At 44.6% G+C, this 26,861-nt stretch overlaps 1 protein-coding gene across 1 annotated transcript in view; it reads right to left on the bottom strand.

The window, feature by feature from the left end:
• Window positions 1-26,861, bottom strand: part of ANTXR2 (ANTXR cell adhesion molecule 2) — a 670,700-nt gene that overhangs the window by 98,540 nt on the left and 545,299 nt on the right. The window contains exons 12-13 of the mRNA XM_085625534.1: window positions 15,539-15,634; window positions 647-688 (exon numbers count right to left, since the gene is read on the bottom strand). Of these exons, the coding sequence (XP_085481660.1) occupies window positions 647-688; window positions 15,539-15,634 (138 nt within the window). The remainder of the gene's footprint in view (window positions 1-646; window positions 689-15,538; window positions 15,635-26,861) is intronic.

The raw sequence follows: 26,861 nt of genomic DNA on the forward strand, positions 1-26,861 counted from the left end.
TCTTTGTGTTGTTGCTATCTACTCCTATGTATTCCCCACTTTGAACTGCACATAATGTATGCACTTTATTACGTCCCCTTGAAAGCAATTTTAAAGCTCTATGAATGGTGTATTTTGGAATTGAACTTTTATTTAAAATTAAATTAAAGTTTTTTAACTGAACTACATTGCAATTGTAATACTATTTGCATGATATATAGTGGAATAAATAAAAGCAAATAACAAAATTAATGCACAGTATGAGGGTCTCTGGAACTTTCTGTTGGGATTAGATGTTGCAGTGATTAGATTTTACACCAAGACTACCTCAATGATGTTCGAATGGAAGTTTTCTAGTGACTTGAAAAACAAGAACAGAATGCAGACACTATAAAGGATCAGAAGACAGACATTGATTGTGCATAATAAATAAACACTGCTGATAATTGACAGTCATCTCAATTTAGAAATGAGGGAAGAACTTTAACCTTGCATCTCTTAAATGATGTACACTGTGTCTTTGGAAGGTTGGAAGCCCCATCTCTAGGGTCTAATTAATTTTATCTACAAATAATCTTACAACTCAGACTTTCTGCAACATAAAGAGTATTTGTCAGGGCATTTTATAAATTATTTTCTATCTGTCAACTATTTTTTATTCACTTACCTCTGGTGGGGGTGCTGGTGCTGGAGGAGGATCCTTAATAACCTGAAAAAAGCAGAAGAACAGATAACTATAAAGCACAACAGGAAGAGGGCTTATAAGAAAGTTTGATGTGCATTTGTGCGAATGTAGCATTTTATGCTGGTTCATCAATCTTTACATACAAATGTATAACTAGGAGGTTGAGGATCATGGCTCATTTGTTTATTTGAATCTCTTTTTTGCGTTTTGGTAGTTATCTCTAGTAACAACTAATATGACATTACAGCAAACAACATATCATCTGCTTCTGAGTACAACAGATGCATATCTGATATGTAGAATTCTTCAAATGACAGTTTCAATATGAAGCCAGGATTACCAGAGGCAATTGCCCCCTTCCCACCTGTACTATCACAACATTTGCCATATATAACGTGAAGGCATCAAAACAACGTTTTGACCTAGCGTACATTGCAAGATTGTTGTTTATGTTAAAAAGAAAAATTCAACCAAAGTGACCAACTAGAGTCTAAAAGTACAGTGATACACAACTGTGTCATTCCCCCACCCACAACCAGCAGCGCCGGTGCATGTTCATGATCATGGATGTCAGAGCAGCATCACCCTCTCGCATGTCTGCCACCAGTGACAAGGTGAATATAGCTCCTAACATCTTTGCTAATATGGGACAGCCTCTTCGTCTCCCAAACTCCAACCCTCTCCTCAATCGTGTGCGGCCTCCTCTGGTGCCTGTGTCGATGATTGGAAATCTACCAGTATTGCGTCCCAGTTTTGAGCTACTGAGTATTTGCGGAGTCCTAGGGTGTCCTCCCTGTGTAGTACCGTACTCTCCGCCTGCGCCCACACAAGGAATGATTGTATCCAGGCCTTAATTGGGGGAGGGTCTGGGGACTTCCACAGGTGAGTAATAAAGCCGCTTAACAGTTATAAAGCCGAAGTCAAGGATACGGAAAGTGCTCTTGAGTTTTTTTAATTCTACGGAATAGGCCCAGCACACACGCCTCCCAAGAGTGTAATGCTGGACGTTACATGCAGGAGGATAATTGGGTCATGACATCTTGCCAGTAGGCGTGTAAGGCAGGGCAGTGCCATAACATGTGGAGCAGGTCAGCCCCAACTAGTGCATATCGGGGGCAAGCAGCGTCTGTCCGATGAAAATATTGATTCGTTTTGGCAGGGGTACGGTATGCTCTATGTATGATGTAAAATTGTATGAGCCAAAATTTCATATTCCAAGGGATGTGTGTAGTTCCTGCCAAGATCATTGTCCACTCTCTAGCTGTCCAGGGACAATTAAGATCTTCCTCCCAACGAGCTCGCAAGCGTGTCAGTTTGTTCATTGCGCATTTTTTGTTCAAAGTCTCAAAACATTTAGCTGGTATGTAAATGGACAAATTAAAAAAATAGTATATTAGTCTAGGAAGGATCACCATCTTCAACAATGCGATCCGACCCATCATAGATAACAGCAGTGTCTTCCAGGACACCATCTGAGATCGAATGGGGGACATCATTTGCGTAAGGTTGCCGTCGAATAGATCGTCTGATAAGCGATACATACAAACACCCAGAAACGTAGTAGGCTGCCAGGGTACCACCGTTTCGTTAAAGGTTAGGCCTGGATCCGGGAGGTCCGACACAAAAGGAAATAAGCAGGACTTCCTTCAGTTTACCTGAAGGCCCGACAGTCCTGCAAATTGATGCAGTATTTCAGCTATCACACCCGGTACAGCATGGACATCCCGGAGGTACAACAGCAAATGGGCCGTATATAGGGATACTAAAGGGAGGGTGTCGCCCAGCCATATGCCCCAGTCCTTGTCCTGCCTGAGAAGTTCTGCGGGAAGTGGTTTAATTGCCAGAGAGAATAGCAAAGGCGAGAGAGGGCACCCCTGCCGGGTGCCAGGGCTGATCGATATTGAGCTAGAAATTAATTAACCAGTCCTGACCCTAATGAGAGGCTGTGAATACAGTAGTTGTACCAGATGTATGAAACGCCCTCCGAGCCCATATTGGCGCAATGCCGCAAATCGGAACGGCCATTCCAGCGAGTCAAAGGCCTTCTCAAGATCTAGCACCAGGCATCCAGCCCAAGCCCAAGAGTGTGGAGAGTAAGCCTGAACTCAACCAAAGCTTTGGAGATTTAATGAGGTGTTACGTGCTGGCAAGACCCCGTTTTGATACGGGTGTACCAGGGTCGGAATTAAGGGAGCTAAGCAGGCCACCAGCACCCTAGCCAGGATTTTGTGATCTGTGTTGAGTAGCACAAGTGGTCTGTATGACCCCATTTCAGCCGGATCCCTATTGGGTTAAGGGAGGGAGACAAGTAGATCCTCGCGCTGGGAATCACAGAGAGTGGCAGCTGAAAAGGCATCATATAATAGCTTCAACTGCGGGGCGAGCAGTGTGGCATAGGTTTTATAAAACTCAGCTTGCAGCCCGTCAGGGCCCGGAGTATTCGCAGTGGCAAGAGCCCGGATACTGAGCAAAATTTCTACTTGAGTGAGCAGTTTATCCAATTTCGCCTGCTCTTCAGGGGTGATGCATGGCAGTTCCAGTGCAGAAAGGAATAAACAGATCTCGACCTGGGTAGTCACGGGAGATGACTGATTTAGGTCTGAGTAGTGTCATATAAGATCGGCATGTATCTCTTTTTGCCTGTAGAGTAACGTACAGATAGAGGAGCAGCGCGCAATGATGGGTGTTCAAGAGCCTCCCTGGCATATGATCCAGGCCAATAATCACCCTGCTCAGTCAGCTGTGCCATGTGTGTGAGCAAAGTGTGCTGTGTAATTTAATCACCACAGTTTTTCCAACAGGGATTTCTGTTCTGCCCATTGCTTCGCCAGCTGGCATCGTCAGCTGGTGTGGCCACCACTCAGGCTTCCTCTCGGAGGAACCCATTCTCAACACACTTGAGATCTGCTTCAATAGATCTGTGCAGACCACACTGTGAACCCAAGCAGTGCCCCCGTTACTCTACTTTGAGAGGGTCCCATTCTATGAGGTGCGAGGACGCTGTGCGATTGTTGGTCCAGAAAAAATCGGTTATGATAGAGCTCAGTACTTCCCGGAAAGGAGGATCCTCCATTGTCTCCAGTTGTAGTCGCCATGTGGGGATGGTGGGCATGTCAGTGTCCCACGACAGCTGCAGAAATTGCGGTTTGTGGCCGGAGTGAGTCCGACACATATAGTCAGTCTGTGACACCGATGAGGCAAAGGAAGATGTACATATGAGTCTATCCAGTCGAACATGTAGCTGGTGGGAGCCAGAGAAGTATAAGTAGACTCTTTCTGTAGGGTGGCGGTGTTGCCAGACATCCACCAACTGCCAGTGTTCCAGCCAATCACTTGGCGCCTGTGCAGCCAGAACCGTAGGCGTCCCCGGGAGTGGGAGGAACGGCCGATCCAGAGCCGGATCAATGCTACAACTAAAGTCACCGCCTATTAACCTTGGTAACCCATACCAGTGGGATAGTGTATTAGATAAGGCATTGAAGAATGCGGCTTGGTCAGAGTTTGGCACGCAGAAAAAGCCCAAAAGTATGTGTCGCCTGTCCAGGCGGCCCTTCCCTAATACATATCACCCTTCCACATCAATGTCAAACTTGTCAGCCGCGAAGGTAGTCTCCAGGCTAACCCACACCAGCGTCCCCCGGGCAAAAGCAGAGAAGCTAGTAGCAAAGAGCTGCCCCCGCCTGGAGTCTGGTAATCTCAATGAGTGTCAAGTGTGAATCTTGCAGGAGGGTGATATGAGCTGAGTGGCGCTTGAGATAGGAGTAGATAGAGTATCTGTGCGCAGGTGTGTGAATGCCCGAACGTTCCAAGTAAATATGTTAGTGGAAGCCATTAGCATATCTAGGGGAGGTTCTGGAGTGTGTGGCATCAGCGGATGAATAGAGAGTTGACATATCAGCCAATACCTGGTTCGGGTAGAGTAACCAATGTAACAGTAGACTTGTGTACACAGCTAAACATGAAATCATAATTAAACAGTCATAAAACAAACACAATTCAACAGACTTCAATGATTCCATAAAAGCTGATGTACCATGAACCAAGCTACTGCGCCTTAGGCGAAAAAGGCAAGAAGGAGCACAAGCTTGTATATCGTGCTTTGTCTTCTTTTCTTTGCAAAAAACTCTGGAGCTTCACGTTGACGATCCAGACCCAACGGCATAAAAAAGAATTTGAAGATGGCACCCCGAGGTGGGACTTCCGCAGGAAGCATGACGACGTCACGAGAAGTAGACCAAATGGTGGGACGTCAACGCCCACCTGGGCTACAAAAAAAATAAAAAAACACAAAAGAAAGACTACGTTTCCGCACCGCAGAATAATGCACAGCATAGTGAATCCAGAAAGATTCACGCTGCAAAACCTTGTATATGGCAGGGGGCGTGTAGCACATGGAAAGGTGTCCCCTACAAGGCAGTGTAGCAAGCAATGCCAATATAGCGCATACATCACATTTTTGTCTGCATATCAGTTCTGAAGCGGGAGCAAAGTTCAACCTTCAGAAGAAAGAAAGACAAGAGAGCATTGGGATACATAATCCACAAACATTAAGTGACTATCCTGTTAAACATTACTCTATGGTTATGTTAAACATTACTCTGTGGTCACAGTGTGAAACTCATTGAGTTACTTTCATGTCCTCCTGACCCCATCGGGGATAGACAGTGAGCCGCGCAGTCTTCTCCCAGTCATATTATGTAATCCACTGTCTGCGGAGTTACTTCAGGAGGCACAGGTGAGGCAGGGAAAGAAGGAGTGGCAACACCAGAGTCCTCGTCGCTTCTACGCTCTGCGAGGTTGTCACCTGATTCCAATGCATATCGGGAGTCCCACAAAGCCGCCGTCATCTGCAGCGCCCTTCACTGGTCCAATATAGTATGTTCTATATTGGGTGCATGTTCCATTCTTGTATCGCAGTTCCTGCGCTGTTTTTCTTGACAGCCTCAGCGGGCTGCCGAGCCTTGAGTTCCTCCAGGAAGCTCTGGGAATGAAGTTGCTTGATCCAAGCTCGTAGAGTCCAGTCATTCCCAAGCCACAGCAGGGGCTTCAAAGAAGTGCGTTTTCCCTTGTGCCACCACTCGTAGGCGTGCATGGAACAATAAAGAGTACTTGAGGGCAAGAGTGCACAGGTGGCGCTTCACCACCAAGATTGAGTTCCTCTGTTTTTACACTACGATGGTGTAGTCTGAGAATAGCATGACATGGGCATGATCCACTTTTATAGACAAGAGTTTAAAGCTTCTTGTAATATCGAGTCCCTGTCTCTGTAATGCAGAAGGGGAAACAGTAAGAGCCTTGGGTTTGAGCTTGGTGTGGGTTGGGGGGGTCTCATCAGAACCCTTTGAGCACTCTAAAGTGAGAAGAAGTGTGACAGTGCCTCAGCTAGGATTAGACCGTGAATCCAACGTTCAATATAGGCAGCAGCGTCTTTTCCTTCCTTTCCCTCTGGTAGTCCCACCATGCGTATATTATTTCGCCCGGATCGCCCTTCGGCGTAGTCAGCCCAGTGCTCCAGGGCATGTACCCAGGCAGACAGCTCAAATAGCGAAGTCTCTGTATCACTGGTCTTGGGGATAACTTCTCCCAGGGTATCTTCAATGGAGCGAGTTTTGTCTGCTAACTTGTGATGGTCCGCGTGAAGTAGGTTAAGTTCCGTCACTACAGCGTCAATTTTGTTCTCCAATGAGGACCTAGTCTGCTCCAGCGAGATCCACAGCCAAGAGGACTGCATCCAGCTTACTGGCTATTGAGCCGGCGGGCTCGACACTGAGCGACTTGTCCAGTAGGGTCCGCGAGGCCTGTGTCTGAGTTGACAAACTGACGGTCCCAGATTGTAAGATTATGTCGGGTCTGGTGACTCAGTGGACCAATGCGTCCATTGCAGGGGCCTGTGTTTGACCTCATGGTCACAGGTTCAAATCTCGGCGGGTCCACTCAGCCTTTCATCCATCTGAGGTCGATAAAACGAGTACCATTGAGTTGGGTAACAATGAACATCTGTTATTCAGCGCCAAGAGACCTCTGGGTGAACGTGCGCTTTACAAATACACATGTTATGTTGTTATGTTTATGTTAAGCGGTCCATAGTGCCAGACATAGATCCCAAAGCCTTCTCGGTCACCGCAGAGCAGGAGTATGACCCTCGAGTGCCCCATCACCCACCTCCATCGGGCGAAACCCAGCGCCACCAAAGAGACTGTTGTCAACCCAGAGGCACGAGGCCCAGCCCAGCTCCAGCAGAGGACACAGCCAGAAGGTCCCAGGGAGGCGGGCACTTCTCAGTAGAATCCCATTGCTTTGCAGATTTGTGTGGCGCAAATTCAGTCAATGACAGTGGACTAAATGTGGCATTTGTTACCCACAGTGGGAGTGTCTCTTGCTGCAATGGGGAGCCATGAGGTATTTTGTGGTGCACCTCTTCTCTACTCTCCCACGCCACCACATATACACTATTGCCACGTCCCCAATGTCGTCAAGGCGTACAATCAGAGGCGTCTAGTCCCCACAGAGCAGACCCACATGACCTTGTCGCTCATTAACTCCCAGGCAGGCCCAGGTCTGGCTCCAGTGGTGGGGGCACAGCAGGGGGCAGTACAGGACCTCACTCTTGATCCACTGCACTTCACCCCAGCAGTTAGCTTCACCTGCCCCAGCTGCAGTGTTCAGGCTCAGTGCCGTCCACCCAGGTCCAAATCGCTGGTAGAGAGAGGCCAGCCCAGGCCTCTCTCTGCATCCCAGAGGGTCTTCCGGGGGCGGTGGAGGAGGGGGGCACAGCACTTCGCTTTAGAGCCGGCTCCTCAGGGCAGTGCCACTCAACCCCAGCACACCCCGTGCCTGACATCACACTGGCAGCCCAAGACCATCCCAGGTCTCGCTCCTCATCGCTGCAAGTACCAGCAGGTAGAGGCATTATAGTGACTCGCTCTCAATGTGGGTCTCCTCCAGAATGGGTTCGCCACTAGTAAGGGAGGCCGTGTGGGTGCCTGGTAATGCCAGCTCCCTAAGCCTGAGAGCGTGGCAGTTTTTATTGGCTCCTCCTCCCTGCTCGGCGTTCCCCGGTGGAGGCCAGGCCCAGCTCCCTCTTCACCATGCCGGCCAGTCACCCGTCAAGGCCAGGGCAGCGCGCCCCTGGCCTTATCCATACACAAGCTGTCGAACGAATAGTTTCTTACCTGTCGGTGCAGTTTTGCAGCTTGAAGATCTTTCTGGATTCACTATGCTGTGCATTATTCCGCGGTCTGGTGGTTGAGTCCGGGGGATCGTAGTCTTTCTTTTGTCTTTTTTTTTTTTTTTGTAGCCCAGGTGGGCGTCGACGTCCCACCATTTGGTGTACTTCTCGTGACGTCGGCATGCTTCCTGCGGAAGTCCCACCTTGGGGCGCCATCTTCGGGTTCTTTTTTCCCTTTTTTGAACCCTAGGCGTTCTTTAGTATTTTCTTTTTCATTGTATCCACTTTCATTATTCTTTTGTTCTTTTACTCTCTGTCCTTCCACCTTCCTCTCCTGCCTCATCTTTCTGGTGGAGGTGGGTGGGTTCGCTAGTGAATCCAGAAAGATCTTCAAGCTGCAAAACTACACCGACAGGTAAGAAACTATTCGTTTTGCAGCGTGAATCTTTCTGGATTCACTATGCTGTGCATAGACTTTGTAGCGGTTTGTCATCTTTGTGGCGGCTGGGTGGAAGATGAGCATTGGCCGTTGAATATATGTTGAAGCACCCTTTCCCTACTTGTGCTTCCTTGTTCATTTGTATATCCACGCAGTAGTGCTTAGTGAACGTATGCACTGAAGCCCATGTTGCCGCCAGGTATATGTCTTGAATGGGTGTGTTTGCCAGAAAGGCAATCGTTGCTCCTTTCTTTCTTGTGGAGTGGGCCCGTGCCCCCTCCGTTAGCTCTTGCCCTGCCTGTTTATGGCAGAATTGTATCGTTAGTGCGATCCATCGCGCGATGGTGCTTTTTGTTACTGGTCTACCCAGGAAGCTGGTTGCGAAGGACACAAAAAACTGCTTGGTTTTCCTGTGCTCCTTTGTTCTCTCGATGTAGTGCATCACCGCTCTTCTAGCGTCTAGAGTGTGTAGTGCCCTCTCTGCGCTTGTGGCTGGGTTTTGAAAGAAACTAGGTATTTGTATAGTTTGGTTCATATGGAATGCTGACACGACCTTAGGCATGAAGTGTGGGTCAGTCCTCATTACGACTCGGTCCTTGTGTATTTGGATGTAGGGCTCTTGCAGCGTTAACGCTTGCAGTTCGCTCACTCTGCGCAGCGAGGTTATTGCTACCAGAAAGGCTGTTTTCATTGTCAGCATTTGTAGTGAGGCCTTGTGGATGGGCTCAAAGGGCGCCTTCATAAGTTCCGTCAGGACTATGTTGAGGTTCCATGCCGGCAGCGAAATCCTCTTTGGTGGCGCTATCCTTTTTTGCCCCTTCCAGGAATCTCTTTACTACTCGTGACGTAAAGAAACTTTCTCCCATCTCACCTCGTGTGTAGGCCAAAATCGCCGCTAGGTGGACTCTTAGCGAAGACGAACATAGTTTGGCTTTTAGTAGATGCGTGAGGTATCTAAGCACCGTTGATTCCTTTGTCAACTTATTTTGCAGTTTATTTTTTCTGCACCACAGTGTGAACCTCTTCCATTTTTCCCCATAGCATTTCCGTGTGGTCGGTCTCCTTGCCTCCCGGAGCACTCGCATAGTGCTTTGAGGTAGCTTAACGTGTGCGAACTCTATGTCTTCAGGAGCCATGCCGCTAGGCAGAGGCTCTCTGGCTCTGGGTGTAGAACTTCTCCGTTCTGCATGGAGAGTAAGTCTTTTCTTTTGGTGAACTTGTGTGGTGGCCCCTGTGCCATTTCCACTATTTGTGAGTACCATGTCTGTCTTGCCACTAGGATCAGCGTCATGTTGCTGGTCCTGCACTTGTTGAGTACCCTGTGTATCAGTGGTATCGGTGGAAAAGCGTAGGCAAATGTTCTTGATCAACTTATCCATAGGGCATTCCCCTGGGACAGTTTTCCTGGTTGTCTGGATGCGAAGTTTTGGCATTTTGCATTCAGGTGTGTTGCAAAAAGGTCTATTGTCGGTGTGCCCCACCTCTTGAATAGTTTTTGCGTTTCCTGCCCATTGAGTTCCCACTCGTGGGATGCTGAAGTCTGCCTGCTGAGCCAGTCTGCTTCTACATTGTCCTTACCCGGTAGGTGTATGGCCAGCAGGTCTATTTTGAGCGTGATGGCCCATCTCCGAATTTCCTGTGCCAGGTTGGACAGGGGGAACGATTGTGTCCCTCCCTGCTTGTTTATGTAGAACATAGTTGTAGTATTGTCTGTTTGTATCAACACCCTTTGGTTGTACAGTTTTTTCTGGAAGGCCTTCAGCGCTAGCAGTACGGTCTTTAATTCCAGATAGTTGATGTGTCTGACCGCATCTGCTGGAGTCCACAGACCCCTCATTCTGAGCTTGTTCATATGTGCTCCCCATCCTATCTGGGATGCGTCTGTGGTGATGGTCACTGTTGGGCTTGGTGGTGTTAAGGGCTTCCCTATTGTTATGTTCTCCCTGTTCCACCATGCTATCTCTTCTTGCACTGCGTGCGTTACAACCACTAGATCCTCCCAACTTCCGTTTGCTTGTGACCATTGCTGTTGCAGCCATTCCTGGAATGGTCTCATGTGTAGGCGTACATTGGGAACTAGGTGAATGCATGACGCCATCATCCCCATGATCTTGCTCGCTGTTCTCACTGTCAGAGCTCGCCCCTTCTGGTAGAGGCGCGTCTCCTTCAGCAGGGCTAGTGTCCTTTTCTCGCTGGGCATCACCGTTCTCTTTACGGTGTTGATCTGCGCCCCCAGGAAGATCTTCACTTGTTCTGGTTCCATTGATGATTTCCCCCGGTGTATTGAGAACCCCAGCTTTGTTAGTGTTCTTGTGACACGCTGCTCGTGTTCCTCGCATTTTTCGCGTGAACTTGCCTTTATTAGCCAGTCGTCGAGGTAAGGATACAAGTGAATCCCTTCCCTCCGCAGGTACGCTGCTACTGCTGCAAGGCATTTGGTGAAAACCCTTGGTGCGGACTTTAGACCGAATGCCAAGGTTGTGAATTGGTAGTGATCCTTGTTGATGGTAAACCTTAACAGATTCTTGTGCTGCCTGTTCATTGGGATGTGCAGGTAGGCATTTTTGAGATCCACGGTGGACATGAAGTCTCCGTCTATCATTTGTGGGAGTAATTCCTGTAGGGATGTCATTTTGAATTTTTGCGTCCTTACGTACTTGTTTAGGAATCGTAGATCCAGGATGGGTCTTAGTGTTTCCTCCACCTTTGGTACCAGGAAGTAGTTTGAGTACACTCCCTTGTTCCTTTCTTTGAATGGTACTGGTTCTATGGCCTCCTTTTGGAGTAGCTGTAGTGCTTCCTCTACGAGTTGTGCTAGCTCTTGTCCTGAGTGTTCCCTTCTCTTTGTTTTTTTTGTTTGGAGGTCTCCTTTCCAACTCTATGCAGTATCCGTACTGTATGATGTTGAGTATCCATTTGTCTGTTGTTATTTTTCTCCATTCTTGGAGGAAAAATCGGAGTCTGCCGCCCACTGGTGTTGCATGCTCGTAGGCGTTTGGTTCGTGTAACCCTCTTTTGTTGGTTCCTTTGTGCTCTACCCTTGGAGGGATGTTGTGGGTGAGCACTCTCCTCCGTGCGAAGTCACTTTGAGGCGGGTTGGTCTCCCCCTCTTCTTCTTTGGCCTCGTCCGTTTCCCCTACTGCGAAAGGACTGGCCCCGAGGCTGGTACTGCCAGTTCTGTTTCTGCTGCCCCTGTTGCCCGTGACCCTCGCCTTGCTGGCCTTGCTGGAATGTTTGATGTGATGTTCCCGGCTGGTTTCCTCCCCTTCCGTAAGGTCTCCGTGTCGGGGTACCTCTCTCATCCCTCTGAATTGCAGGGCCCCCATGGACCTCGCCGTCTCATTCTCTTTTTTGAGTTGGGTGAGTTTCTCATCGACTGGTGCCCCGAACAGCGTTTCTGCGTTGAAAGGGGTGTTCAGGATGTTGTTCTGTACCTCTTGCTTGAATGCTGAAATTCTGAGCCAGGCCTGTCTCCTTTCAGTGATTCCTATTGCCATCAGTCTGCTTGATGTCTCTGCCCCGTCCAACGCTGTTTTGCGGCATGAATTTGCTATATTCTTCCCCTCTTCCACTAGATGCGAAGCTCTTTGTTGGTATTGCTCGGGGAGATGCTTGATTAGGTCCCCCATTTCGTCCCAATGTTGGTACTGGTGCCTGTTCAGTAGTGCATTGGAGTTCGCCATGCGCCAGTGCATTGCCGCGTTTCTCTCCTTCTGCTCTCCTTGTCAGGAGGTGGTCCCGAGGTTGCCGGAACATTGGCCCTTTTTCTGGCTGTAGATGCGATAATGAAGTCTGCTGTGACAGATCCCTTGATGTATGGAGGGTCCTGGGAGGAGTGTTTATATTTTTCTCTGTTCTGGGTGTGATGGATCTGCATGTTGCAGGGTCCTTGAACACCTCCTTCCCCTGGTTCATGACACTCTGAAGCATGGGGAGGAACTGGCTCCTAGTTTGGATGGGGAGCAGTGTCTCGAGTAAAAAGTCCGCTTTCGGTTTTTCCTCCCCTAGTTTCACGCCAAAAGCTGCAGCCGCGCTCTTTACGACCATGTTGTAAGCCCCAATATCATCTGGCGGCGAAGGCCTCGAAGGATAAGTCTCCACGGGCTCTTCCGGATTTTCGGCGTCGAGGTCCTGCCATTCCAGGTCTTGCGTCATCGACTGCGCCGAGCCGTAGTTCGATTGCTGTTCCTCCTCTTCTTCTCCCTCATAGTAGAGATCATCTTCCTCTTCTTCGGGAGTTTTCGACTGCTCTTCGGCGTCTAACTCGTCCTGCTCTTCGACCTCGACGATAACCGTTGGTGGTTTCGTTGGGATTGTGAATTTCTTCATCTTCTCGTCGAATTCCTTCTTCCTTTGAAGGATGCTCTCCATCTCCGCCCCGAGCTTTTTCTTTTTCTTCTCCATTTCGGAGGCATGTTCGGCGTCGAGCGCTGGCCTTTTTGACGGAGCTTGCGTCAACGCGACCTTGTCCTTCGTCGTCGATCGCCCAACCTCTTGGGCCTGTTTTGACGAACTTTGTTTTTCGGCGGCCTTCGGCACCTGGGAGTCCTTCTCGAAGGACCCGCTGGGCCTTTCATCCTTGGATCCACTCGCGGTCGTCGAAATTTTCGGCTCCAGTGTTCCTTTCGAGGACTTAGACTCTGGTTTTCGAGAGTCAGTCTCTGTTTTTCGGGGCCCTTTCGGGGTTTTTGTGCTCGACGTCTCTCCTACCTTGTCAGACGTCTTCTTATCGGTCTCTGCGACCGTGAAGTCATCAGGTCCCTCGGCGACGTTGTCTTCATCGTCAGTGGAGAGGCCCAGGTCGTACAGAGACGGGGCCTTACCCTTGCCTTCCATGTTGTAGTTGGCTCTCCTCTGCCTCTCTCTCACCCTGAGTGTCTTCGGTGTGAAGGCGGAGCAGGCGTTGCAGTCTTTGCTCTCGTGGTCGACTGGCAGGCAAAGGTTGCAGCCCGGATGTAGGTCCTTCTGCGCATATTTGTGGTGGCAGTTACGGCAGAATTTAAAAGGTGTTTTGTCCATTCCTGCGCTCAGTGTCCCTGAGTGCGCGTCGATGATCTCGAGGTTCTCCTCCTTCTTCGTCGTCCCGGCTCGATGTTCTTCCTGTCTGTAGTCTCCTTTCATTTTCCTTCGATGAAACTCGTGCTCTTCTTCTTTCTTCGTTAAAAAACTCTGGAGCTTCTCGGTGACGATCCAGACCCAACGGCGGAAAAAAGAATCTGAAGATGGCACCTCAAGGTGGGACTTCCGCAGGAAGCATGCCGACGTCACGAGAAGTACACCAAATGGTGGGACGTCGACGCCCACCTGGGCTACAAAAAAAAAGACAAAAGAAAGACTACGATTCCGGACCCAACCACCAGACCGCGGAATAATGCACAGCATAGTGAATCCAGAAAGATTCACGCTGCAAAATTAATGTATTTGAGCACTACCAGTCACCCAGATCAGCCTCCTTTAATCGACTTCATCTGTCTACACAGGTTCTAAAGATTAACAATCAGCCCTCGCCTTGTACAATGCTCTCATCTTTTGATCTATCTCTAAAACTCAAAGAAAACTACCTAAAGTTCAGGAGCAGCTTCAAGACAGCACATCTATCACCCTACTATGTGAAACCATTGGGCTATGTGTCGCCTGCAACACACCAAATCCACCAATATATCTTGCTCGGCAGACATCCTTTTCTACCTCCTACCAATTGATTTGATTTTCATTTTAGCAATGAAGGCTAATTCCTCAAACTTTCCGATAGTGAACTTGAAAGGCAATCTCCAACTCCGACTATGGTGCATGAGAATTTTTTACATGATTAGGATTGGGTAATGCACATGAATACCTTCCTTGGTTCTCCATCTCAAAATGCTTTGGAATGGCAGAAATGTAGGATGAAATGCTTTACAAAACCCTCAATTAAATATAGATAGATGGCTAGATAGATAGATAGATAGATAGATAGATAGATAGATAGATAGATAGATAGATAGATAGATAGATAGATAGATAGATAGATAGATAGATAGATAGATAGATAGATAGACAGACAGATAGCATCTGTACTATCAATTAATTATCATTACCACCATTGCATAGCAGCTAGAGAATACTGACAGACCCTGAAGAGGGCCACATGAATCTAAGATCCATTATCATCTTTGACTGTAAACTATCTTTGCCTGACAAAGTCACATTTAAAGTCGCACTGCTATAGATCCAGCCATTATACTAAGCGTTCTTTTGGAATCCTTGAAGTTTAAAAGGTGGGTGTTCCCAAATAGTGAAAATAGCCATAGAGTCCAAGTGTGCCGTGATTTTAGGGGAAATCTCATGATAAAGGGCTGCAAAGTGTCAGTGTGCCATTTAGGTGACCATTGAGAATATATCCTTTTTATTGCCCATATCTGTGAGTGATTTTGTGTCCTTTTTTGACTACTTTGCCTTATTTTGGAGAACTCCACATTTTTGCACATTGCCAATATGTGGAAACAATTTTCCATGTCGAATTTGAGGCTATTTTACCCAAAAATACAAGTGAAAGGAGACACATGGCATACAACTGCGACAAGAGAAACAGGGAGGGGGAAGTATTAATTGAAATGGGAAGAAGGAACACGTTTTAGAGTACATTTATGATGCCTTATGGTGAAGGGTCTGCCCAGATATAATTTATGTAGTTCAACGTCCCTAGTACTTAAACTACGCCTCAACAAGGCTGAAACCTGGTCTGGGATTACTTGCGTTTCTATTCAGAATGACCTGGTTTCTTACTTCGGTTTGGACTGTCCCTTGTGGAGCAGGCTGAAAATAATTTGTACGTCTGAGCTGTGTTTGTATTGACGCTTTTAAGTGAAAAACACAGGACTGAAATGCCTTTCAGAGTGATTACCAGTGACTCAGATGGATTCGAGCATTCCTTCCTTCACATTTTATTCTAGTAATTTCCATTAGAGCCAGCAGACTCCTTGGACACATGATTTATACAACATTGAATTATGTGGATTTTATATATTCTTTAAGATCAATGGCTGTTCAGAGAAATGCCTAAAGTTACACAGCTTTATTGCAAGTAGCACCTGTGGCACAAACATCTGAGATAAACGTGCTCATTGTTATTGTCTCAGTAAATTTAACGCAATCCGCATGTCTCTGCACTCACCATTCACCAGCATGTTTACCAAATCTTCCATAAGAAATCAGCTTACACAAATAAGCCTAACATTACATTCCTTTTCTTGAAAACATATACAACTAAAACGTGCCAAGTACTTACCAGTTTACAGCAAAGTGGCCAGAACCACCACATGAGACCCAGGGCCACCAAAAGCAGGATTACCAGGACTGCAATGATAGCAGCTAAACCGTTAGACTGAAAAACATAAAAAAAACAACCCGGAAACATTAGCCAATTGTGTTTGTTTTTTATTTAAATGATGTGATTTGGTCGCTTTATTTTATTGTGTTTAATAAGAACTAAGGTTAGTGTACCTCACTGAGACTTTGATCCCACAATTTCGTCCATCGGAATATCAGGATTAGAACCCATGTCTCCGTATTCCATAGTTTGCCTAATGGCTAGGAGACCATATCCTCCCATTATTATTATTATAAGCAACTTGTAATACGCACAGCTACCCCGGGGAGTTTCCAGGTGCAGGGTATTCACAGATAACTGTTCTAACCATGTAGACACAGAATAGCCATGTTTTCAGTATATTACGGAAGGTGAGTAAAGACTGACAGTTTCCTAAATCAACCGGTAATGAGTTCCAAAGCTTAGAACCCAGGCAAGAGAAGAAGTGGCCCTTCATAGGAGTCAATCGAAAGCTTGAGACACCGAACAAGGCCCCCCATATTCTTTGCTTCACTGTGGTCTGGGTATACACCACAGCAACAGTGTTCCTGTTAAGCAAAGGTTAAGGATCAGATTTTGTTAAGAATACAACATTTATAAAGAATCGAGGCCCAGATTTATGATTGTTCCACGCAACACAGCAATACACCAATACACCATGCTGCGCTGCGTGAAATGGAAAGGGCAGGAATGTACCATATCCGTCAAAATATGAAGCATTCATGTCCTCTCCTTGTGCTGGCACACTCAGTGCAGTCTAGCTCCAACACAGGCAGCCTTGTGCCATGGTGCAAGGGTGCCTGCGTTACAGGCAGGATTGTTTGCGTTCAGGAAGGGACACCTTGCTGCACAAAACAATCCTTAGAGACATTTTCATATTTCTAAGTGTGGTGGAATGCAACACACTTAGAAAGAGGAAACAACGAGGAGAAAAAATATATTTCTCCTCATTGCGCTTCTATCGAGAAGGGGTACAAATCTGACACATTTACAGGTCTACCAGTGTTGGTAAACCTGGAAATGCCTTAGAATAAAGGGGTGGATATGTGGGAACACCCATGCTGCACCCATGTAACGCCTTATACAGTGTGAAGCAAGGCAGATACTTGCTTGCGATACAGGTTTACCAAGTTAGGTGGGTCTGGATGGCATGGTAAATCTCTTCCTTGGTTTTGTGTCGCCCTGCGTCGCCTTGCAAGGTGCATGGGTGACGCAAAACCTTGATAAATATGGGCCTGAATTTGCATCACTGAAATGAGGGCCTTATTTAGAGTTTGGTGGACAGATTTACACCTTCACAAACATGAAGAAACATTATCTGCCTTATTTAAGTGCATTATATCCTATAGAACTTGTGATAAGGCAAACAGGATGGAGTAACCTATCTGCCTTACTCTGAATCAGGCGCTTAGTGACTAGAAAGGAGCTCTACTTCCCAGTCGAGGTAAAAAAGTGTAACCCATTCAATGGCTCTCATTATAAGTTACTCATTTTCTTCGATGGATCTAGTAACAGGAGTTACTGCCCCACTGGGATTACAAGTAACAACTGCAGACCCAGACCCATACAGTTCCCCTGGGGACTCTAGCTGCTCAAAGAAGCTGAAATCTCCCAATGAAAATGCGGATGTAAATGAAGAATAGCCTACAATTAGCACCAAATCCTGCTGATAAGTCTGTGGAAATAGGGCAACATAAAAGGCACTATAAAATAAACATGTCTGTGTACTCTTTTGAGGTCTTCAGCTTTAGCAACCACTGACAGGTGTAATTAGAATTGGTTTAACCAGTGTGAATTCAGTACCCACCAGCAAAGGCTGCAGATTGATTCTTAAGAGTGATTGTGTGCTTTGCAAATGTCTGAGTTTCTAAAACATGACACCTCCATGAGTAAGCCTTGGATTTCCCTGCCTTGCTAAATTGGTTTTCAAGTGTTAACTGGGTGTCTTTCATGCTCATTTTTGGACCAACAGTATGGTGGCCTGTAGACTTCATAGCTAATTCATTTGCCTAGTCCCATCTAAATCCAAGTAACCCCTGACTGCCTTGTAACCTCTCTCATCTGAGCCAGCTCCTACAATAATTGCAATACAGGTGGATTTGTATTGCTGTGCTACTGTCTATCTCCTCTAAGCACTTGTTGTTGTTCTACTAGTTGCACTGACATCCACTGCTGAAAAAAAAGGTGAAATGCAACTTGAGGCACTGTGGAATTCCTACTTGTAAGATGGCTACCAAATTCACATGTAATGACGTGGCAGTGTAAGGAGTTGGCTGGTGGGCAATGCTTGTAACATTAAACAATCAGCCAAGCAGATGCAGTTTGCTCCCAGCCTATCTTCCCCACGGTGATGGCATTATGCATTGGTTTTACCGCTGCTAGACTTACTCCAGAGCTGCTGCCTCTCCATCCCACTGGTTGATGACAGAAGTGGATGGGGCCTAATCTTATGCTACACTGGTTTACCCAATGCACAAGTATTGCGCTCTTTGGTGCATATGTATGTGCAGTATAATGATCCTGTCTGGTGGCAAACCAGCTGCTCCTATCAGGTCATTTACTAATGTTTTGCTCGGGCAAAAGATAGCATTAATTTATTAAACATTTTAGAAACCTGCATGAGCAGTGCTAAATTGTAACCAATTGCACAATCAGAGTATCTGGTGCACTGTGGAAAACACTGAGTGTCGGGTCATACACTCCTGTTTACCCAATGTCATATATATATATATATTCACTGAAAAAACCATAGGTTTCACACACGTTATAGTTAGGAATTAGCATTTAAAAAACCTTAGAAATTCAATGAAAAAACCAAAGGTTTCACACATGTTATAGTTAGCTGGACATTTCACTCGTAAAAAACCAATGAAATTTCCCCGTTATAGTTAGTTCAGCTAACTATAACTCGCGCGCCCGCAATGCACTACTGATGGCGTCACATATTACATCACTCATGACATGGTCACTGACATCACTCATGACATCACTGATGACATCTCAAATGACATCACTGATGACATCACTGATGACATCATCCAGTGAATGTGTGTTTTTCTGAAAATTAAATAGGTTTTATATAAGTATATCTCAAGCTCGATGGAAGATTAAATGGGTATATAAGTGTCTAAATGGATGATTTTTTTTGAAAAATGTATTGTGTAACTGATTGTTAAAATGTATCATAGTGAATACATGGCTTAGTGAGTAATGTTTAAATATGTAAATATCTGTATCAGTCTCTCACTTTGTGTATAAGTGGCTGCATGGGTTGGTGAGTAGCTACATGGGAGTCAATATAGGTTATTAGTTGGTTTTTTGAGTATCAGTGTGAGTGTCTGCATGGTTCGGTGGGGGGTATTACGTAGTGCATAGGTGCATGAATGAGTGACTCACTGTATGTGTTGAAGACAGCATGTGTGCATGACTATATGGGTGGATGAGTATGTGTAAAGGTGTGTTAGTGAGTGAAAGACTGTCTCAATAGTGTCTCCATGAGTAACTACATATGTTTTTAACTGTTATATGTGTCTTTTGGTGTATATAACTGAGTATATGTGAGAGTAAGAGATTGAAAGAGTTCCTGTATGAATAAGTATGTGTTTCTATAAGTGATTGTTTAAAAGACTAAGTATGTGTAAGTTTCTGTAGAAGTAGGTGTGGTGGTGTGTGTATAACTGTATATGCAAGTAAATGGATGTTTGATTCTTTATTAGCATGAGTGACTTTGTGTGTGAGTAACTCTATGGATGAGTGGCGTTGTGTAACAGGATGTACAGGTGTATGAATACATATGATGAGTGACTACATGTATGAGTGACTGTATAGGACTGTTGGTGAATGAGTGGATGTGTATGTGGTTCTTAGAATTACTGAATAGGTTGTTGTAACTGATATTGATATGTTCATTATTTCGAACATTTTAGTTTCATTTTTTTAAATGTGTGTATTAAAGGTTATATTAGGGGAAGAAGAGGTCTGCTACTATTTCACAAGGATGATGTCATGAGTGATGTCATGAGTGATGTCATTTGAGATGTCATCAGTGATGTCATGAGTGATGTCAGTGACCATGTCATGAGTGATGTAATATGTGACGTCATCAGTAGTGCATTGCGGGCGCGCGAGTTATAGTTAGCTGAACTAACTATAACGGGGAAATTTCATTGGTTTTTTACGAGTGAAATGTCCAGCTAACTATAACATGTGTGAAACCTTTGGTTTTTTCATTGAATTTCTAAGGTTTTTTAAATGCTAATTCCTAACTATAACGTGTGTGAAACCTATGGTTTTTTCAGTGAATTTGCAAGGTTTTTTAAATGCTAATCCCTAACTATAACATGTGTGAAACCCATGGTTTTTTCAGTGAATTTGCAAGGTTTTTAAAATGCTAATTTCTAACTATAACGTGTGTGATACCCATGTTTTTTTCAGTGAATTTGTACGGTTTTTTAAATGCAATTTTTTTTTTGTCATTTTTTGTAACCCTTTGTATAAAATAATATATGTACTATATCCTGCATTATGGAAAGGTTTTTTTTTTTTTATTTATGCATTTTTTTCCGTGCGCGTACGGTAAGCTGACGGTACGCGCTTCGTACGTCATAAGTACGGTGCGCGTACGTGAGTGACGTACGCGTACACCTGGAAGCAACGTCACGGGTACGCAGGGGCGTGTAATGCGCATGCGCGATTGTGACATACGCGCTGCGTAAGCGCACCGTAAGCGTCACGTGCGCGCACGGCAGGTCATGTGACTTACAAAGAACACTTTTTATTGGTTGAAATTACTTTCACTTCCAGAAACTTCCCACACCACACCCATTCCCCTCATTACTGCTTGAAAGAACACTTTTCATTGGTTGAAACTACTTTCAGTTCCAGATTCTTCCCACACCACACCCATTCCCCTCATTTCTGCTTGTGATTCTCTAGGAGCAGGAGCTGGATTGACATTGGGATACAATGGCAGAACAGCAGACCTCTTCTGAGAGTGAGGCCAGCAGCACCACCATGATCCAGAGAAGGAGGAAACAAAAGACTTCTTTTGTATGGGAGTATTTCACTTTTCCAGAGGGGGAGAAAAAGGTGAATGCTCCATTGGTCACTTGCAAACTTTGTGGTCGTGTTTTATCAAGAGGAAATCCAAGGAGGAAATACTCCTTTGGAAATCACTCTATGAAGAGACACCTCCAGGACAGACACCCAAGGACCTTTGCTCGACATGCTGAAGAAAACCCTTCAGTAAGTCACCAGAGCCCAGCCTCAGATGCTCAGCCGAGTACATCATCGGCAGCTCAGCTGAGCCTTTCCTCTGATGTGGGAGCATCACCTTCTTCTTTTCCTGTGGACATCAACCCTCGATTTGGGAGGGTTGAAATGAGGTGTACAAGATGTGGTGGTCTTATTGTTTTTGGGGAGATCAGTCTTCCCCTTATTAACAATAAGATAGACCAGCATGTTTGTAGACGCTCATAATACTCCCATTCTTTCTTTCCTCCATCCCTGTATGAACCCAACGGCTCTTATAAGAGCCAACCTTACCTCTCAACTTTTTTTTTATTTTTTCTTTGAAACTTTTTTTTTATTTTTTTTTACCGTACGCGTACGGTAAGCGTATTTTTTTTTTTTTTTTTTTTTTAAAAACACTAAAAATCAATTACCACATCTCAAGATCCTTGAGAAATTAATAACTAATTTTTAAAAATCTTTTAGAGATAAAGTGGACCAGACCACAAAGTATGCAAGTGACCAATTGAGCATTCACCTTTTTCTCGCCCCTCTGGAAAAAAAAAATACATTATGAATCCACTTTTCAGATTCTGAAAACAGCACATGTCCAAACTGCTTTTTCAGACCACCACCAAGTGTAACCTGGGTGGCTGCCTACATCCCAGCAAGGGCAACCAGCCTTAGTGATGCTGAATGTATTTGCATTACTGGCTGAAACCTCAAACCCCACTTGCTTGTAAATACTGTGCATGATTCCACATGGTAAGCAGCTGGGTGTGTGCTAAGAGTCTGCTTCTGCACCAAAAAATGACTCCCCCTTTTTACTACTAATGCAACAATGAAATCACCAGAGCAGTACACAATAAATCTCTGCCTGTAATTCCTATATGCACACAGAGTCATATTTTCACATTAGTCACAAAACGAAATTTCTTTGCCAATTTGAAAGCACACTTACTGCTCTTTTTTTTGACAAGTGATAATCACTTTTACAGACTGACACATTATGAATCCACTTTTCAGATTTTTTTAATTGCACATGTCCAAACTGCTTTTTCAGACCACCACCATGTGTAACCTGGGTGACTGCCTACATTCCAGCAAGGGCAACCAGCCTTAGTGATGCTGAATGTATTTGCATTACTGAGTCCAACCTCAAACCCTTAAACTATTCTTTTTTTATACCAGTACCCCTTAATTTATCGTGAAAACATAGTCCATATTATTTTACATGTTCCTCACATTTAAATTTCTTCCAAAACAGAAAATGATAAACACAACTTCAACAAAAGGAATTCCATTTCTATTATTCATTTCTTAATTTACCATATACATCCCCTCTCAAACTCTAAACTCACCTTTAAAATTAGTTAGCTGTGAAAGAAATGTGGCACACAAACAGCAGATTATCAGAGCCAGGATCTCTTTTCTTTACACCTCTCTCCTATTCTCTTTCTATTGGTTGAAAACCAACCCTTTTCCAAAAGTACCCTTCCCCCAACTTGACTTCTGCCTAGGACCCTTCCCCCAACTTGACTTCTGCCTGCTACCATAGCAACAGCTCATGGAACACTGCTGTGTGGAGTTAGGTCAGAAGTGCGCCAAACAATGTTTCAATTCCACAGAGCAAGAGTGCTTGACTTTTCAAACCTAACAGCAAATCCAAAGTACTGTTCTTTGGTAACACATTTTTCTGTACCAATACAAAACATGCTTCTATTAATTTACACATGCAGCCTAGTTTTTATTCTAGAATGGTATGAAACAGCCAATCAGTTCTTTTTTTTATGAAAAAAATATGTATGCCTCCATTTCCAAACTGTCTTTCATTTCATTTTCCCATTCTACTGAATTACACCTCCTGAGTGCATCCAGATCTCCTTGGAAGATGTTCACAGTGTGGATTGTTGGGCACAGCTATGTCTTCTGGAGTGAAAAGTATGCAGAGAAAACAGGTATGGTGAGAGACCTTGCTTTGCCAAATGTAGACATTAAATGGATTGGTCAGAGAGGGTTAAAGTGGCACCAATTGATGCCATTGGTGAAATCCTTCATGCAAATCCAACACCCTGACCTCATAATAGTGCACTGTGGTGGCAATGACCTAGGCACTTTGACTGGGGTAGGTCTGGAAATGCTTATGAAGGACACCTTTGCACAACTGTTTTCACTTTTCCCTAAAACTGCCTTTGTGTTTTCTAACATATGCCAAAGGCAAAAATGGAACTGGTCCAATCATTTCTGTCCGCAGATTGACAAAGCAAGAAAGCACGTCAACAAATCTGTTTCTGCTTTCCTCCGTGACTATGGTATGGGTTCCATTTACCACAACAACTTGCGTTACGACATGCAAGACATTTATAGAGGAGATGGTGTACACTTCAATGATGAAGGGAACAGAGTCTTCCTCTTGAACCTTAGACTCTGCATCGGTACTTACTTGTAGGTACCACTAAAAAATCACTTCATAAACACAACGGCTCTTTTTAGAGCCCCCTAATATCTAAACACTTAAATCTGAATTTTATTTCTCTTTTTATTTTTTTTTCTACCGTACGCGTACGGTAAGCTTACCGTAAGCTTACCGTACGCGTACCCCGCGATTTTTTAAAAAAAAATAATAAATGTTTTCTTTGAACTTTTCTGTCCTTTGACCCCCTTACAAATGTTAGGGGGTCTGTAACTCTCCACCTTGCCCCCTTTTCAAGATATCACTCTTTTTTTTCTGAGTGAAAAACACGAAATGGCGGCCGCCGCTTCCTGGTTTCGACCGATTCGAATGTTTAGTAAGATCTAAGGGCCAATCAGAATCGCGCTCGCGCACGCCACCGTACGCGTACGGTAAGCGCACCGTAAGTGCACGGTAAGCTGCCACAGATATATATATTGATTAAAAGGCTATTTTCTCAGATTCTACTGAACAGATTTACACCAAACCTACAAAAGGCACTTCCTTGACCTAGGGACTACCTCTCTGCCAAATTTCAAGTAATTCTGTTCAGCCGTTCGGGCTGTAGCCCTGTCTAAAGGTCCTATGGAAAAATGCATGGGAAAAACGCGTTTTGGGACCCCCCTTTTATCTCAGCCCCCGCTTGACGAATCCCCCCGAGACTTTCAGGGTAGGAGCGGAGCGTAGCGCCCCACCTATTTTGAAAAATTCGCGAGGATTCGTCGACCGGCGCCAAAGTTATTCAAAATAGAATGTTGCGGATTTCCTATGGAAAAGGGGTCCTAACTATAACTACCTACTGGCGACCGCCAGTAGGTAATATATATATATATATATATATATATATATATATATATATATATATATATAATGGGTGAGTGGATGTCTGAGGGCACAATTGCGTGATAGCGAGTGTGTGGAGATTTATGGTGACACTGTTGACATAGGATGGTTGGTGGGTCGATATATGTCATACCACTTCAGAACTAATCTTTCTAAACTTCTGCCAAATTATTGTGCTAAATCGTCACACTATGTCAAGGTTATTAGCAAACTAACACTTTCTGATCCCTCCCCCTCTTTTAGCAGGGTGCCGCTGCAGGGGTGTGAGAATATCAACAGTAAACTCAACATGCTAAGTAACGTCAGATAAGGCTGGAACCACCATCGCCAATCTTTGGTAGAAAGTTATTGGTATTGGTCGGCTCATTGTGCACGTCGGCAAGGTAGAATAAAAGTGGTGCCATCAGGCATTCCAGCTTGAGACCACTGCCAATATCAGTTATTTCTGTTTTCTTTGTCCATTTGGAAAAGCAAACCCAGGACCAAAAGCTGCATATAGCAAATGTACCCTCTCAGAGGCAGAATAGACAAATAGAAATGTTCTGGACAATATTTTTAAATGTAAATACATCCCTAATAAAGGGTCTCTGTTATTCACCAAACGTTGACATTTTATTTGATGCATTTCATGTTCCTCCTTAATGAAGTGTGTCACCATATGTGCAATCATATTACTAGAACATATGGTAGTCTTATGTTTTGTTAATCATTGTTTTGCTGTCACTGACATTTTATATAATATGTGCAATATTCTGTTGCACAATAGGCGTAGTCCTTTAAAGCTATGTAATATCATGTCTGTGGATATACTGCACTTTCTCCTTATATCATACTGAAGCAACTGGAACAACTCAAACATGAATAGGTTTACTCAGCAACAGTTGTTTCAACTCCTTATTTTGATTTTAGTTAGCTTATTTAGCTTTTACTTGTATCAACTACGAATACGGGAAGTGTTTTAGATGGATGTTTTTGGTACTAAAAAATGGTTTCTTTCTGCACAACGCAGCACACATAGAACCAGCAACAATTAGGAGAAATAAAGCATTTCTCCTCGTTTCACAGGGTAAGACCAGGTTTTCCCTGGTCGTAATTTTGGCACTGCCTCATATTTACACCACTCTTGTAAACATGGGGCAGCGTCAAAATCAATAAGTGTTGCGGTGGAAGGCCCATGACAGCAACCATTGCCCGCCCTTTCATGCTAAGTATAGAGTGAAAGGGTGCCTTATTTACAAGGCAGTATAAGACACGTTAAGTGGCTTAAGGCTGCCTTGTAAATAAGTCACAGCCCATAGCGCCACAGGAACGTCACTAAACGTGACGTTCCTGTGGTGATAGGGGCTTGTAAATCCTTTCATGCTTATTTTTACGTTCTTGTACATTTTTGATCCAATGTTTCGAGTGGTACTTTTCAACCGGACTGTAATTTGTTATTCTGTAAAAAGTATCTCTCTTCAAATTCCATTCACAAATTCATCAGCGTATGATGGAGCTGCACATGGGCCCATAGACGTTCTGGATAGCTGCAAATAATATCTGTTTTCACTCTCACTCGAAAAATAGTAGTAATACAGGATGGAGTGCATTAGGAATGTATGTATTGACGCCCTCTATTCTTAACATTATCAAGTATGTCATAGAACTGCAGCGTGGTACGAACAGGTAAAAAAAAGACAGCCATCCAAACGCATGTGTAAACATATATGGCACCTTATTTATGATTAGGGCTCCCGGTTTTCCGTTTTTACGGATTTTTACATATAAATACAGACGGAAATCTAAATTTCCTTTGTCTGTATTTATATTTAGAAACGGCAAAATACTAGCAAGTTTTGCCACGCTGCCGTTGGGTATTTTGCTACCGACGTTCCAAATAAACAATTCTGCTGTCCCGTTTACAAAAGGCAGCTCTCACAGGGTGGTCCTGTAGACACTGCCCGCAGTTTGGTAAGAAGGGGTGAAAAAAATAACAAAGCCTCGTTAACAAGTGAATGGTCTTTTTAAAGACCTGTGAAGTACTCGGGTGCGGCTTGCCAGCTTTATCTCGCGCAGCAAGAAACTCTATCTGATTCGAAGCACAATCTTTTGGAGATGTCCCGTCGCCTTTAGGAGTAAGGGATGCATAGACAAGCAGGAAGGAGAACCTGTGAATCGGACAAGAGTTTTTTTGTACTTTTTGCTTCCGTTATTTTTACAATTTGCACGTATTGCAGTAGTACTTGAATCCATCAGTTAGCGTTTGCTATTATAATTTTACAGCAACACACCCCACGTTGCCTACACCAAGGTAGTCACAGTCTACGTTCCCTCCTCCATGAATTATTAACATGCACCCTCATAAGTTTAAACTTTACTGAGAGGGGCACTTTCTTTTGATTGCTTCTAAGCTCTTTATTACAGATGCTGTTAAAATTCGACAACGACTGCATTGATGCAATTTTGCATTCACATTTGCCCCAACGTTTGGACTACCATTTTTGCACTGTTATTTCACGGTCCAATTTTGCGCCTGTCGGGCTTTGCAAATGTTAGATTTAAAGTTGCACCTATGCACTCTGAGCCTTCCGTCATCTTGCACTTTAACCATATAACCTCCTTGGTGTAGTTAGCAGGTTAAAGTACCGTATGCATACACAGCACTCTAACGTGACCTAATAGGTGCCATGTCAGCCCGTGCACACACACTGACTGCATTTAGTCAAAATAATTCCGTTT

This window comes from Triturus cristatus, chromosome 9, assembly GCF_964204655.1.
Source record: "Triturus cristatus chromosome 9, aTriCri1.1, whole genome shotgun sequence".
Lineage (NCBI taxonomy): Eukaryota > Metazoa > Chordata > Amphibia > Caudata > Salamandridae > Triturus > Triturus cristatus.